Source organism: Xenopus tropicalis, chromosome 9 (assembly GCF_000004195.4).
Source record: "Xenopus tropicalis strain Nigerian chromosome 9, UCB_Xtro_10.0, whole genome shotgun sequence".
In the NCBI taxonomy this organism is placed as follows: domain Eukaryota; kingdom Metazoa; phylum Chordata; class Amphibia; order Anura; family Pipidae; genus Xenopus; species Xenopus tropicalis.
The window spans coordinates 14,168,138-14,184,260 of NC_030685.2; the positions used below are offsets into that span (position 1 = coordinate 14,168,138).

The 16,123-nt window shown below is 45.5% G+C and overlaps 2 protein-coding genes and 1 long non-coding RNA gene across 3 annotated transcripts in view; 1 reads left to right on the plus strand and 2 right to left on the minus strand.

Annotated features, from left to right (window-relative positions):
- The window catches only part of LOC100493137 (cytoplasmic phosphatidylinositol transfer protein 1), a 46,511-nt gene extending 44,969 nt beyond the window's left edge, over window positions 1-1,542 (minus strand). The window contains exon 1 of the mRNA XM_002941051.5: window positions 1,004-1,542. The gene's annotated coding sequence lies outside the window, so the exon portion shown is untranslated. The remainder of the gene's footprint in view (window positions 1-1,003) is intronic.
- A 1,695-nt stretch (window positions 1,543-3,237) lies between these two features.
- Window positions 3,238-7,741, plus strand: LOC116407712. Its single transcript, XR_004220516.1, has 3 exons — window positions 3,238-3,280; window positions 3,443-3,538; window positions 7,496-7,741. It is a non-coding gene; the product is annotated as an uncharacterized LOC116407712 (long non-coding RNA).
- Window positions 7,742-13,435: 5,694 nt separating this feature from the next.
- On the minus strand, window positions 13,436-15,052 carry LOC100492971 (myeloid-associated differentiation marker homolog). Its single transcript, XM_004918116.4, has one exon. It carries the CDS (start codon window positions 15,025-15,027, stop codon window positions 14,146-14,148), a length of 882 nt encoding a protein of 293 aa, XP_004918173.2. The 5' UTR covers window positions 15,028-15,052; the 3' UTR covers window positions 13,436-14,145.
- Window positions 15,053-16,123: the final 1,071 nt, after the last annotated feature.

Below are 16,123 nucleotides of genomic sequence, written 5' to 3' on the forward strand. Positions count from 1 at the left end.
TTCTGGACAACTGTGTATCTACTATGACTTTAATATAGGGTTCGAATACATCATCCCCTTTAAAATGACAGTTGTAATGTCTACATTTTTCACTTTCAAATTGTCGCCTTTTTAAAACACACGTTTAAATACTATCACAGTCCTTCTAACCTTGTCCTCCTTATTCAGAGCTGCAATTTTAATATTGCCCCCTCTTTATAACAATAGCTCCAATACTGTCCCCTTTTCAAAATAACAGCTTTAATATCATTCTATTGTTCGTAGTGACAGTTTGTCTAGTGTCCTCTTCCAAAATAGCAGTCCTAATGATACCGCACTGGTGCCGAGGAATAAAATTTACATTTTTACACCAGTTATCTTCCAAATGGTCTACAGAGCAAAGCCTATAATAAAACCCCAGTGTGCGTACAATGACTTGTCATTATGAGCTTTATTTTATTTCTGCGCAGTCCCAGCGCCTCTCTCTCTGGAAACTCTACTTCTCTCAGCCCCAGACTGGTTTCTAGAACAGTCCCTTTATGGACTTATCATCAGAATTTACTCTGTATGTCACCAACATGCGCTGTAAAGGTGCTCCAGACAGAAAAGATACATACAAACATATATACATTCATCTGAAGAGCTTAAACTCCAATGCACTCTAATACATCCCAGCTTTACCCCCCCACTGGCCATACTACACCCTACTAGCAGACCGAGGTGCCAGCTGGCATTATTGCACATTTTCTCGTAGGGGTGTGTTGCTGTGCAAGTGCACCCATCTGCGCTTGTGTTCTTATCACAGTGGCTATATCGTTGTCTATCGCTCGCCTTTATGCTTCCAGATGTTCCGCTGCACTTTTCAGCCCACGTACAAGTTGCACAGCCCAATGCTATTATTTATTTACACCCATTTGCCCAAAGTGTGCATTTCCCTCACTCTCCTTCATGAAATAGAGAGACCAGGATGCTGTTTAGCGCTGGAGGGTGTGGATCTGGGTTGGTACCCAGCAGCATCACTCACCTGGCTGGACCTGTAAGGATGCAGAATGTCCCGTCAGCCTGTTCTCTTGCTGGTTACATGTGCGAGCTGCTCTCCTTTTATTTTCTTTCTTCTTCTTTTTCTCTATCTTTATGCCGTTGCCACGGCACCCTAACACCCACCCCTCCCCTCCCAGTGCCTGCTGTTAAGGGAGCTGGGGCTATTTGTTTAAGAAAGGCGTGTTGCTGAATAGGTGTCTGTCCCCTCTTAGTATGAGAGTATCTCTGTCTAACAGGGATGCCTGTCTCTTTCCTGAACTGCCTAGCTCTCTGGCGGTGCCCTCCCTCTTTTTCCTTTTCGCTCTCTCTCCTCTTCCTCTGTGGTGTGTCTTGCCTTGGGTGGGTGTGTCACAATTACCGGTCTGTCTCTTTGTGTGTGTGGCAGATTTAGTCCCTTTCGCTGGATTCTTGCTTTCTTCTCTCACGCCTGCCTTCCTGCGCTTTGCACCCACAGTGGGACTGTTTGGCTGATAGGCTCACAGTGGCCCATCACCCTTTGGTAACAGCCTCTTATTTGTCTTTATCGGACCAGAGTGTGGCACAGCAGGAGGGTTCCTTCTTTGTCTGGCCACGTGGGTTTGTCTAGTACTAATTCTAGATTCCTTAAATCGTCTGTGGCTCTGGCCAATATTAAAGGGGAAGTAAACCCCAAAAATAGCATTAGTCTAATGAAAGAAAATATAATTCTAAGCAACTTTCCAATAAACACTGTCCATGGTATTAATGTTATTTTTTAATGTTCAATGGGGTGTAAAGGAAATGTCTAACTCCCCCTTGCATACCCCAACTACTTATCAATGCACCATAGTGGCTGGCCCTTGGGTTGACTTATTATTATTATTATCATTATTAATATTTATTTATAAAGCGCCAACAAATTCCACAGCGCTGTACAATAAGTGGGTTACATACATTGGACATACAGAGTAACATATAAAGCAACCAATAACCGATACAAGAGGTGAAGAGAGCCCTGCCCAAAAGAGCTTACAATCTACAAGTGTTGCCCTTCTTGGTTACATGTGACTTAAGCTGTATCTAGGGTTGCCACCTCGCCTGCCTGGGAACTCCAGCCCTACCAAAAACCGGGCTGTTCAGGTCAAAACCAGGCAGGTAGCTTCCCTTGCTGTATCTTTATACAGGTATGGGATACGTTATTCAGAAAGCTCTGAATTACGGAAAGCCCGTCTCCCATAGACTCCATTTTAATCAAATGAATCAGAATTTTAAACCTAATTTCCTTTTTGTCTGTAGTAATAAAACAGTACCTTGTAATTAATCCCAACTAAGATATAATTACCCCTTATTGGGGGCAGAACAGCCCTATTGGGTTTATTTAATGGTTAAATGATTCCCTTTTCTCTGTAATAATAAAACAGTACCTTGTAATTAATCCCAACTAAGATATAATGAATCCTTATTGGATGCAAAACAATTCTATTGGGTTTAATTAATGTTTTATTGACATTTTAGTAGACTTAAGGTATGAAGATCCAAATTACGGAAAGACCCCTTATCCGGAATACCCTTGGTCCCCAGCATTCTGGATAATGGGTCCTATACCTGTACTTCATTATACATTATACTTCTGCCAGGTTAGTATTTTTATATAGGCATCTGTGGGCCAGTGCATGGAGGGCATAATGCAAGCTCTTGCATGTGGTGTATTTAAGGACCACCAACAAAAACTTGCTGTTTAAGAAAATGGAATCGACAACGCTCATAGAGACGTTACTGCCATTTTATAAAGAAGTAAATTTATTCCAAAGCGAACATGGGGAGAGTGAGATTATACATAGAAATATGGTTGCGAACATTTGTGGGAGTATTTTGGCCACACCCTGTTATATCCCCAGTCATACTCCCATCTCTGAACAACACTTGCTGTTTCTGAGGTAATTTGCCTCTTCTGCAGGGTTGCCAGGTTGTGGGTTTTCCGCAAAATTGGGCTACTAATTTCAAGCCCTGGCGGGTTTCCAAAATACAAACCCACCAAGGTACAGTTTTAGGCTATTTTTTGGAGCCTTGGTGGGTGTGTAGTTTGGAAACTAGCCAAAGTATTTTTCCCCTAGTGTGCCTGTTCCACTGCATGCTGGGTAATGTAGTTTGTATCAAACAATTAGCCTACAGCTAGTATTAATATAAAACTACAATACCCAGCATGCAATTGGACAGTATAAACAGAGGCTTCGTTCTTTATTCCTTTTTGCTCTTTCAGGCTCAACTTGTCTGTTCTACAACCAGCTCCCTGCTCTATAGGGTATGTGATTGTACCATTACTTTCTACTGGGATGTGGGGGCAGTTCTGCAGTTGACCCTTAAACTATAACTCTCAGGATATCTTGGGGCTGCTGAGAGTTGTAGTTCAATGCACCCATATGTATATCATGTCTGTGGTTAATGCAACATTCTATTTCTGTAGTGACTTCACAGCTGGGAAAATAAATCTGGCAACCCTGCTCTTCTGGTCGGGACAGGTGCAAATGTTGTGGAGCGGCAGACTGGGCTGTGACTGCAGGTAACATTCACATCAATATTTATTTTGCACTGTTGGGAACACTGCAGAGAACATATCACAGAACCAATCTTATAGGCATCCCATGGTGTGGGAAATCAGGAACAGGAAGTGGCTCTGAGGAACAGGAAGTAAAGCATTTGAAGTAAAACTGCATTTACCAGCATTCTTTGCAAAGCTCTAAATGCTGTAAAGGAATGGAAACTTTTATACAGAGGGTGGCCACCTACACGTTATATAACCAGTCACACGTGAAATCCACATCCTGTGTGTCTGAAATGCAGTCAGCAACAGTGCAAGCTAGGCAGCCTGCACTGAACCCGACTGCTACACAAAATGGCATTCTGTGCATTTAATATATACCCAATACCTGGCTTAGGGTATAGGTTGGCTGTGGCTGCTCATTGCACTGCTTTCCATATCTAAAGCAGTAGCCATACATTACTCTAGTAGTTGTTGCTGAACAACAAAATCCAGCATTCTTTAACAAATCAAGGGCTAAAGGATTCTGGGAGTTGTAGTTCAGCAACAGGGTTGTTAAAATTGCTCAATAAAACCTTTCCCCGGTGCCCCAGAGCCAATGGCTTCATTTAGATTTAAATAATCCTCCAGTGATCCCAGCTGGCTCTGTGTTCTATGTTCCTGCAATTAGGATTGGAAGCATTAATCAGTTTCTAAGGACTGAACAATTCTGTCCACTGTGATATCATGAAACCAAAATGACAAAATAATCTGCATGTGTTTGATAACAGTAAAATGCCTGACAGAGTTCTGGGAGCCAGCCTTCTCATTGGTGAATTCTTTTTGTATCTATAATTAAGTTTTTGATCAACAGTGTTTTGCATAGCAACTCCCTGGTTGCTAATGTAATTTGGACCCTAGCAACCAGATAACTGCTGATCAGAAATTGAAATAATTAAAGAACTACAAATAATAAAAGATGAAAACCAATGGCATTGCCTCAGAATATGACTCTCTACATCAGTGCTGTCCAACTTCTACGGTGCCGAGGGCCGGAATTTCTCTAGCATACATGGTGGAGGGCCGCTAATGGAAGCCAGTTTTGACCACTCCCCTTTTTGAAACCACACCCACTTCGAACCACACCTATTTTATCACAATGGTGGTAGCACAGCAAAATCCCAAATGCTTGGTCCTTACAGTGGGGATATCAACCATCATTCATATGTGAAAGAATTATGTCATATTAAGATATACCCTTAAATTCCATATGCCTCCTGCTCCACTGTGGATAGCAGAGCAACACCCAGTACATAATTACACACCTTAGGGACCATTTAATGGCTATTTCCAACTGCTAACAAACTCCCACAACAAACCCCTGCCAGGTTCACCTCCCACAAGCAGCATAGGGCAAGCAGAGTATGGCACACAGAGGCAGCATAGGGAAGGCAGAGTATGGCACACACAGGCAGAGTGTCATACTCTGCCTGCCCTACCCTGACTGTGTGTGCCATACTCTGCCTGCCCTACCCTTCCTGTGTGTGCCATACTCTACCTGCCCTATGCTGGCTGTATGTGCCACACTCTGCCTGCCCTATGCTGCCTGTGTGTGCCATACTCTGCCTGCCCTACCCTGACTGTGTGTGCCATACACTGCCTGCCCTACCCTTCCTGTGTGTTCCATACCCTCCCTGACCTATGCTGCCTGTGTGTGCCATACTCTACCTGCCCTATTGTGCCTGTGTGTGCCATACTCTACCTGCCCTATGCTGCCTGTGTGTGCCATACTCTACCTGCCCTATGCTGCCTGTGTGTGCCATACTCTGCCTGCCCTACCCTGACTGTGTGTGCCATACACTGCCTGCCCTACCCTTCCTGTGTGTGCCATACCCTCCCTGACCTATGCTGCCTGTGTGTGCCATACTCTGCCTGCCCTACCCTGACTGTGTGTGCCATAGTCTGCCTGCCCTACCCTTCCTGTGTGTGCCATACTCTACCTGCCCTATGCTGGCTGTATGTGCCATACTCTACCTGCCCTATGCTGGCTGTATGTGCCATACTCTGCCTACAGTACCTATGTCTGAGGTGTGAAGAAGTGAACAATGGGAGTGATTACAGCCTGAGCCTGAGGTGTGAACACTGCAGGGGGTGAACAATGCAGAGATTAAATGGTGTGAACAACACAGGGGATTACATGTTTAAACAATACAGGGGGATTACAGCCTGAATCTGAGGTGAGAACCATGCAGGGGGGGCAGTTAATCACAGTACTGATACCATTTAAAGCTTACACAAGAGTAAGCCATCAAAGCAGCCAGACAGGTGGGGGGCCACACAGAGGGGGGTCGCGGGCCGCCAGTTGGACAGCACTGCTCTACATCATACTAAAAGTTACCGCAAAGGTAAACAACTTTCATACAAAAGAAAAATCTTATTGATGCAGGACAAGACCCCTCTGTACATTCAGTGCGTATTTTTCACGAAGGCCAGCAATGCTGAGCAACTTTTCAATTGGTCTTCATTATTTATTTTTTATAGTTTTTTTTTAAAAATTTTTAACTCTTTGCAGCTTTCATACGGGGGTCACTGACCCTAGCAGCCAGAAAACTATTGCTCTGTGAAGCTACAGTTTTATTGCTATCGCTACTTTTTATAACTTTTTTTTTCTGGTCAGGTCCCCTCCTATTCGTATACCAATCTCTCATTCAAGCTACTCTCTGGGTGCTACAGTAATCTGGATCCTAGCAACCAGATAGCTGCTAAAATTCCTAACTAAAGAGCTGCAGAACAAAAAGTAAAACAACTAAAAAACTACAAATAATTACAAGATAAAGACCAATTCAAAACTGTCTCAAAATATAACTCTCTACACCAAGAATCCCCAACCTTTTATACCCCTGAGCCACATTCAAATGGAAAAGTGTTGGGGAGTAACACAAACATGGAAATGATTCCTGATGGTGCCAATACAAGCAATAATTGACTATTTAATTGCCCCTATGTGGACTGGCAGCCTACAGGAGGCTCTGTTTGGCATTAATCCAAAGGCTTCTGGGAGCTGTAGTCTAGAGTCTAGGAATGATACACATTGCACAGGGATAGATAGATAGCTGTAGTAGTAGGGAGAGCATAAGCAGCTCATACCTGCCATCTACTGAAAGAAAAAACAAAAGCAACTGAATCTCTGAGCTACCCTGGGGCTAAGGCAGCTGGAGCAAGAGATGTGGCTGCATAGAGCAGCACCCTGACCACCCCACTGTTGCAGGGCGCAATATTTACACCCCGGGATGCACAAACACCCCTTAGATCCAAGTCCCACCACCCACATACCTCCCACCTGTCCCGATTTTTGCGGGACAGTCCCTCTTTTGACAGCTCAACCCCCAGTTTGGGATTCTTACTGAAAAGCCCCTCATTTCCCTTTGATCTCCTGCACTGAACCTAAAAAAGATACAAATTTAATCAAAAGTAGCTTTTGGCAGAGGGCCCAGAAATCTTAACGAGCTTCACCTGCACTTAGATACATTGTTTCTCACTTTTAATTAAATAAGTGGGCTTTTGGCAGAGAGCCCAGAAAGGTAAAAAGATACAACTGAAACTGCGCACAGCATTAATTTTTGTCCCTCTTTCCATTTTCAAAATGTTGGGAGGTATGCGCCCCATCTAGCTATGGGAAGGAGTCCCACCACCCACCTGACCATGGGAAGGAGAGCAACAAATGAGCAGGACAGTAGAACAGAGCTTTGGACCTGGTTAAGTTCTTGGGGTGCATCTATGCACTTATTCTGCCTAGTAGGGCTAGTTCAAATGGACAGAGCTTAATGGCCGAAACCTGAACCGAATCCTGGATTCCATGCATCTCCAATAAAGATACCAGGATAGTCGATATACTTCTTTATACACAGTTCCCTTTCACACCTTCCTTAATTGCTGTTAGTATTGCCTCCATCACTTGTTATTTCTTATCAATAATTGATATTGGTGCATTTATTGCAGGTGAGGCGCCTCCTGGTGTCAGAAAAAGCAAATACACTTTCCCATCTTAGTATTTCCATCTATAAATATCTCTCCGCCTGTGCCGCCGCCGCATCGCCTGGTTAAGATCCATCGATTGTCCAACTGCCCGACAGGTAAACAAGCTCCATAAATAATTTGTCTGATAAACGGACACAGACACCTTGCTATAAATACCCGGGGCACTGTTACTGTCTGAAAAGCAAATTAAAGGGATGTTGCTATGTCCCCTACTCTTTCATTTAGTCCTATACAAACCCTTTGGATTTATTTATTTTACCCCAGAGGGGTTTAGTTCCCCTCTAACATGTTTCCAGTACTCGTATGAACAAGGCAGGCATTTGAAGTGCTTCTACACAGCCTGTAAAACCCCACTGCTATAACTGTACAATGGGGACAGTAGAAGCCCTGTAACAGCTACTGAAATATCTAGATATTCTGACTGGCTCCTTTCTGCTGTCTGAGAGACAAACACCAGTTTAAAGGTGAAATATTCATTTGCTTTTACAGAACTCTCACTCTATGCCATTTTAAATAATGCATCCAGCCACTATATCCCAACCTGGGGAGCCTCTCTGCATCTGCGGGGGAGTCGTATGAACCCGGCGGCGGCTGTCCCTAAATCACAGCCGGCCCAATAAAACCTGCAATATTGCTACCGTAAATAACACCCACACACATGCCTTATTTTCAATTACACTGAGCTGGAGTTTAAATACAGTGCAATGCATTTCCAGAGCTGAGGTGTCTTTAATGGAAACCTATACCCCCATGTAACCAACAGATAGTTTTTATTTTATATTAAGTGAAATATTAAAGAATCTCACCAAACTTGAATATATATAAGTAAATATTGCCCTTTTACATCCTTTCCAGGGCCCACCGGGGCTCCTGCCCCAGGGACCCTGCAGGTGCCCCCGCCGGCCGTGTTCCCTAACCCCCCCGCAGGATCCCCCACCTGACGTCCTCTGCGCGTAAATTTAACACATTAAGGGGAGAACGGTCAGGCAGAGGGAGCGCCGGCAAGGGTCGGGTCTGGGCCACCGGGGCCCACCAGGACTTTTCCCGGTGTCCCGGCGGCCCAGTCCGACCCTGATCCTTTCCCTTGCGCCATCATTTTGTGATGGGCTGTGTGCTCCCTCAGATATCACCTGACAGGAAATAAAGCAGTTACTACTGTAACAGGAAGTAGTGTGGTTCCAGAAATAGCAGCAACATGGCAGCTTGCACTCTGCACTCTATAGGACTTTCCCTGCCCCTATCCACAGCAGACCGGTGACAGTGCCTTTTTAAATCTGTCGTTAGAACAAGTCTTCCGAAGGATCCCAACATCCTGTAAATAAAGCAGGCATAGAAACATTCTGATGTAAACAACCTTCTTATGTAAATCCCCTACCTGACTGCCTCTTCTCTGTCTCTATCCGTGCCTGTCACTTTGTGACAGCCCCTAATCTCTGTTTGTTCTCTTATTCTTTTAATATCACTTAGAAGGTTGGCAAACATGGAATTGTATCTTGTTTGTTCCATTGTATGCCTCTGTGTGAATACTTTGCCTTTATGTTGCCACAAGAAGGATTAGCTCCCTGGGACTGTGTTAAAGTGCTACCGACACCTTTAATTGGCACCACTGGGCCCAGATCCCATGGAACTGTCTGTCTGCCAGTAGGAGAAATAGAAGCAACGTGGCTGAAATTATGGGACTGGGGGGTATGGTGAGCGGGGATAGGGACATGGCTGAAGTGATTCCAGCAGGTAGTGGCATTGCTGGGGTTAATGTTTCCCAGGTTTCCCCCATGATGATGATGACGGCCCACCCTGTGACATCACTGCCCCACCCACTAATGTCACACCCTGCCTCCCTGCCCAGAGTTCCTACTCAGGAGAGGTGGCAACCCTACCTGGACCCGGACTCGCTACCCCGACCTGCCATGCTCTGTGACCCACTGACCACCATTAAATAGGAACTGCTGTTGCTGCAAAGAAAAAATGACATCATCAAAAGAGGGTGAAGGAAGAGTTTAATAAAAGAAGGAGTAAAATATAGATAATATAATATAAAATAAGAATTACAGATAACACCCAAAACCCGCAGACCCATATCTATACCCACTTCCAGAAATCCAACCCGCTATCCCTTTAATGGGGGTCCAGGGACATTAGTGGTATCCCCTTCCCCTCATGACATCACCAGTGGCTTCATAGTAAGGGATAGTTGGGGCATAGTGTTTCTGACCCATGCATCATTAATTGGGATAAATTAATTAATTGAAACCCCATTTAACTGGTTGGCAGATCCCCACCACCCAGAGGGCCAGGTAACTTGTGTGCTAATAAGTGGGGCCTCTTGAGGGGAGGGCCCTTCTATCTTATACCAGTATTGGGGTAGTAGTATGGGACTCCATTATTACAGATGGTGGCAATGGATGATTAGAAAGCAGGAGCGAAAAGGGGACCCACCTAGTTTGGCAGGTTACACCCTTCCCCTCTGTATTAAAGAATAGATTGAAAGCTCTTTGGATCCGGTGGCGCTGTTGGAAATCCCAGTTGCCTTGATATAGAGATGATATTTTTGCCTCTTTGGCACATCAGTTACTAAGATGAGTGAGCAGTGAGCAGCACGTGTGTGCAAGGGGGGTCCGTCGTGATAGGTTCCCGCTTCCCCACTGTTATTAACACCCACTCGCTGTTTTGCCGAAGCTCTGTGCATATTATAAAGGAGTGGGGGGGGGCACAAATGATCTGACGGCTTCTTACATATAGAATGCCTGCATATATAGGCGCGACCGGTTTAGTTAACCATTGGCTGGCCCTGTACTCAGGGTGTGGGACATAGCCGACCCTCGGCCTGTTTGTACCTTCATCTCTTCCCTTTGGCCAATGGAAATATTAATCAATGCACAATTATTCCCTACTTTGCTGTTTCAGTCTTTTGTAAGATTCCATTGTTTCCTGGCTTGGTACAACCATCCTTACCACTTGCCATAGACACCCAGTACTGTCATAATTTGGTTCCAAAAAGCAATTTTGTGGGGTGGAGCATCTTTCACCAATGGAAAGACGCCTTCTGTAATTTCATCCATATCATGTAAGTTGCATGGGTCATAGCTCCCCCTAGTGGCAATGTTGCAGAAAGCCTCTTTCCATTGGTGAACCTTGCAGGTTCTTATTAACTTCCCTATAACCATTTCTATCATAGGTCTATACGGCACTTACTGGAGATAAGTTAGCACTTACTGTGCCTAATATTTGTAATATGGGCCCCTGATATCATGTTATTTGGTGACCCAGTCCCACAGTCAAACACAGGCCGAATCGTATGCATTTTTATCATTTACACCAACCCGGGGGCTAATAAAATAACCCAAGCAGAGTTGGCTGCAGGCCTAGTAACCCATAGCTACCAATCAGATGTTTGCTTTCAAGCAGTGCTAACTGCCAGCTGATTGCTATGGGTTACCAAAGTATGCATCTGTTGTTATGTTGGTATTACACATTTCTCAGTGTATGCAGTAGAATGAATGGTTTCTGCCGGCTGTAGGGATACCGTGTAGCAATGGAAAAGCCCAATTGGCAGATTGTGAAAGGGGCAGGGCTTGTGGTGAGTAGGTGGGGGTTGGGTGGATCTTCTGAATTTAGGCATATTTGCAGAGTGCCCAGGGTGGATCAGGGGCATAAATTTTTGTTAATTGTTGGCACAGCCCTGCTAACGTAGCAATATGGGGCCCCAGGGTTACTGATGGCAGCCCAGACATCAGTATTACTTGCTGCAGACTGCACTGATTCCTGCATCTGTGCAGAATAAAATGAATTGAAACTGACTGCTAAGTAGGTTTCTGCTGTTATATGTATCCAAGAGTGGGGTGTAGGCTGGCAACCCATAGTGGGATCATGGTACGAATGTCTTAATGCAGCAACCAATCAGGGGAGCTCAACCCAGACACAAAATGTTGTATAATGGAAGAAAATGTAATTTTCTTCAGTAAGGAACACTGTATTTTTTGGGTTTGCATTACCTTTAAATCAGATCTTTCTTTGTGCCATGTGTGCTGGGTGCTAGTATGGGTTTTACTGTTAGTGGCCTGGTTAGTATTACCATCCTGTGGCTTTGGTGCCACCTTGTGGCCAAAGGGCTAAGTACATATAATATCCTTTAGGATAGTGTTCTGGGGTTGGGCATGAGTACATATAATATCCTTTAGGGTAGTGTTCTGGGCTTGGGGATGAGTACATAGGGCTAAGTACATATAATATCCTTTAGGATAGTGTTCTGGGCTTGGGCATGAGTACATAGGGCTAAGTACATATAATATCCTTTAGGATAGTGTTCTGGGGTTGGGCATGAGTACATATAATATCCTTTAGGGTAGTGTTCTGAGCTTGGGCATGAGTACATAGGGCTAAGTACATATAATATCCTTTAGGATAGTGTTCTGGGGTTGGGCATGAGTACATATAATATCCTTTAGGGTAGTGTTCTGGGCTTGGGCATGAGTACATAGGGCTAAGTACATATAATATCCTTTAGGATAGTGTTCTGGGGTTGGGCATGAGTATATATAATATCCTTTAGGGTAGTGTTCTGAGCTTGGGCATGAGTACATAGGGCTAAGTACATATAATATCCTTTAGGATAGTGTTCTGGGGTTGGGCATGAGTACATATAATATCCTTTAGGGTAGTGTTCTGAGCTTGGGCATGAGTACATAGGGCTAAGTACATATAATATCCTTTAGGATAGTGTTCTGGGGTTGGGCATGATGTGGCCCTCAGCCAACAGATATCAGAGAGTGGGGAGGTCAGGCCCGGACTGGCAATCTGTGGGTTCAGGCAAATGCCGCAGAGGCTGCTGAAAGATGCCATAGACACTCACTATTTATTGGGCTGGGGGGGCTGTTTAAGCTTCTTTGTACTTAGAATGCCAGGGCCTATTTTGTATCTTTCTCTACATTCTGCATCTAAAAATTTGGACCACATCCCATTCTACACAGGCCACACACACTTTCAAATAACCACGCCCAAACTGGCAAAGGCCTGGACGAGTAAAGCTTGACAAGTTGTTTGTCCCCCAGCTGTCGGATCATACTTCTGGCCTATAGAGAGGAACAAATTGCCAATGTGTATGTGGCCCAATAACATAATCGCCCCATTGTTGGCAACGCCCTTGTCACGGGCCCCTGCAGACTGTACTGGCACCATTAAACCAAACCCAAAAGAGAACGACACTTAATGCAGCAGCCAGCTCTTTTCCAAAATGTATTTAATGCAGCTCAAAAGTGAAAAGGTTGTACATAATTAGCGCAGGTTATCATTAACGAACAGAATGTATGGAATGCATGCCGTGCTAGTAATATACCCCCCTTGCTCATTCACAGCTTCACTTGGTATATAAAGTCATTATAACAGGAAACCATCATCCTAGGGGCAGAGGATCTGAAAGCATGGGGCTAAGGGGACCTGGGGGGGCCCAGATGTATCAGTCATTCAGCCATAGTGCCAAGAATATATACATAGTCACCCCAAATTTCAACTGGGCTTTCAAGGAGAATAAATTACCAATCCCCCCCAAATCTCACCCTAGTGCTGGTCAGACTGAGCCCCCCCAGCTCCCACAGTTGGGAAACCCCACTATTTAAGAACCCCTGCCCCAGACTGAGCCCCCCCAGCTCCCACAGTTGGGAAACCCCACTATTTAAGAACCCCTGCCCCAGACTGAGCCCCCCCAGCTCCAACAGTTGGGAAACCCCACTATTTAAGGACCCCTGCCCCAGACTGAGCCCCCCCCCCAGCTCCCACAGTTGGGAAACCCCACTATTTAAGAACCCCTGCCCCAGACTGAGCCCCCCCAGCTCCCACAGTTGGGAAACCCCACTATTTAAGGACCCCTGCCCCAGACTGAGCCCCCCCCCCCCAGCTCCCACAGTTGGGAAACTCCACTATTTAAGAACCCCTGCCCCAGACTGAGCCCCCCCCCAGCTCCCACAATAGGGAAACCCCACTATTTAAGAACCCCTGCCTTTAGCTCTCCTCTCACTCTCCTGTCTCTCGCTCTGTCCCTTCCATATCTGCTGGCCCTCTTACTTGCAGCCCAATGATTGGACAGAACTCTCCTCCAATCACTACCTGCCATCACAAAACCACTGACACAGAATTTTGTAAAAAGAAAAAAAAAAACATTAAGGGGACACTAGTGCCACTGTCTGGCAGGTTCTGTGGTGGGCTGTAGGATGCCCAGGCCAACTCTGCAGGCTGCCATTTTAACCACAGTCCAATTTCTAGAACAACTGTTACCTTAGCAACCAGTGCAAATAGGAAAGCTTCCATTAAATAATTCAGAAATTCTAAAATAAAAGAAGACCAATTGCAAAGCATCCCTAGTAACCTGGTCTACGTCACAAGATTTATGCAGTGGCAGTGCCCCAATGTCCTTCTAAAGTAAGAAGCAACAATCAGTGGGATAGTAGAAATGATATGATCTCTACACTTCAAGGAAACAGTGCCCCCCAGAGGCCATGTGATAGGCGTGACAGAATGCAATTACATAACAATTTAATACCATGTGTTGCAGGAATTTTACCTTTTTTTGGGGATGAATAAAAACAAAGTAAAGCTTTGTCTGGTTCGAATGGGAGAATTTAGGCCGGGACAGTGATGAAAACCATTTTGAAGGAGTACACCAAGTCTACAATGTAAGCCACTAGGTTGAAGTAGGTGAGGAATGTCACTCCGAGGGCATTGTCCCATTTGCATCCACTGACAAGCTGACAAGTGTCTGGCCTGCTTGGGGTGTCCTTGAAAAAGAAATAAGGCCAGATGATGGCCACGGTGATGTACATGGCTACACACAGGATGTTGTATCCGATGAGGGCCTTCTCAAGGTGCTGGGATAGAAATGCCAAAAGACCCCCGATGGTGAGGAAAACGATAAGGGTGGTGAAAATGAAGCAGATGGAGTAAACAGCGACACACCACTGGAGTCCACCCGTGTTCCCATAAGGAATGCTTGGAAGGAGGGAGAAGATCAAACAAGCCACGTAGGACTGTAAGACCTTGAGTAACCCAGGCACCGTGGAGAGAAACCCACCAACCTCCCCAGGTTTGGCCCGAGTCAGGCCTACTTCTGCGGCGTAAGCAAAGAAGCACAAGATGGAGGTGGCTGTAGCTGCCCCACGACAGCCGCAGATGCGGCCGCTGCACCCACCCCTGAGGAAGACAGACGGATACATGATGGAAGTAGTGAAGAGCATAAGTGTGGCCAGCATGGAGAAGGCTGAGGTGAAATCCTCCCAAGAGATGGGGACACGGCGGCAAAAGCTTGTTACCTCCAGCGCTATTATTATTATAGTGACGGCGAAGCAGAAGCACCAGGTGAACATGCTCCAGCTCCCATAGGTGTTGCCATATGAGTTAACGCTGGCCACCAAACTAAAGGAGGTGCAGGAGAAGAAGACCTGGGCAAAGCGCAGGATCCCCACGGGAGATTTCAGATACTGGTAGTCTATTTCTAAATTGGGCATGGCTGATAAGGGCAGTTACACAGTGGCCAAATAGACAATTCCGCTTGGATAGATGCCAGGGGTGTGTCTACTTCTGTAGTAACTGGTGGTATTTCCTCTCTGGGAGTATCTTTGCTCCTGTAGTAGCTGGTGGTATGTCCTCTCTGGGAGTATCTTTGCTCCTGTAGTAGCTGGTGGTATTTCCACTCTGGGAGTATCTTTGCTCCTGTAGTACCGGGTGGTATTTCCACTCTGGGAGTATCTTTGCTCCTGTAGTACCGGGTGGTATTTCCACTCTGGGAGTATCTTTGCTCCTGTAGTACCGGGTGGTATTTCCACTCTGGGAGTATCTTTGCTCCTGTAGTACCGGGTGGTATTTCCACTCTGGGAGTATCTTTGCTCCTGTAGTACCGGGTGGTATTTCCACTTTGGGAGTATCTTTGCTCCTGTAGTACCGGGTGGTATTTTTTCTCTGGGAGTATCTTTGCTCCTGTAGTACCGGGTGGTATTTTTTCTCTGGGAGTATCTTTGCTCCTGTAGTACCGGGTGGTATTTCTTCTCTGGGAGTATCTTTGCTCCTGTAGTAGCTGGTGGTATTTCCACTCTGGGAGTATCTTTGCTCCTGTAGTACCGGGTGGTATTTCTTCTCTGGGAGTATCTTTGCTCCTGTAGTAGCTGGTGGTATTTCCACTCTGGGAGTATCTTTGCTCCTGTAGTAGCTGGTGGTATTTCCACTCTGGGAGTATCTTTGCTCCTGTAGTAGCTGGTGGTATTTCCACTCTGGGAGTATCTTTGCTCCTGTAGTAGCTGGTGATATTTCCACTCTGGGAGTATCTTTGCTCCTGTAGTATCTGATGGTATTTCCTCTCTGGGAGTATCTTTGCACCTGTAGTAGCTGGTGGTATTTCCTCTCTGGGAGTATCTTTACTCCTGTAGTAGCTGGTGGTATGTCCTCTCTGGGAGTATCTTTGCTCCTGTAGTCGCTGGTGGTATGTCCTCTCTGGGAGTATCTTTACTCCTGTAGTACCGGGTGGTATTTCCTATCTGTGAGTATCTTTGCTCCTGTAGTACCGGGTGGTATTTCCTCTCTGGGAGTATCTTTGCTCCTCTAGTAGCT

Coding starts and splice junctions, on each gene's coding strand:
- LOC100492971 (XM_004918116.4), bottom strand. CDS start 15,027: ATGCCCAATTTAGAAATAGACTACCAGTATCTGAAATCTCCCGTGGGG.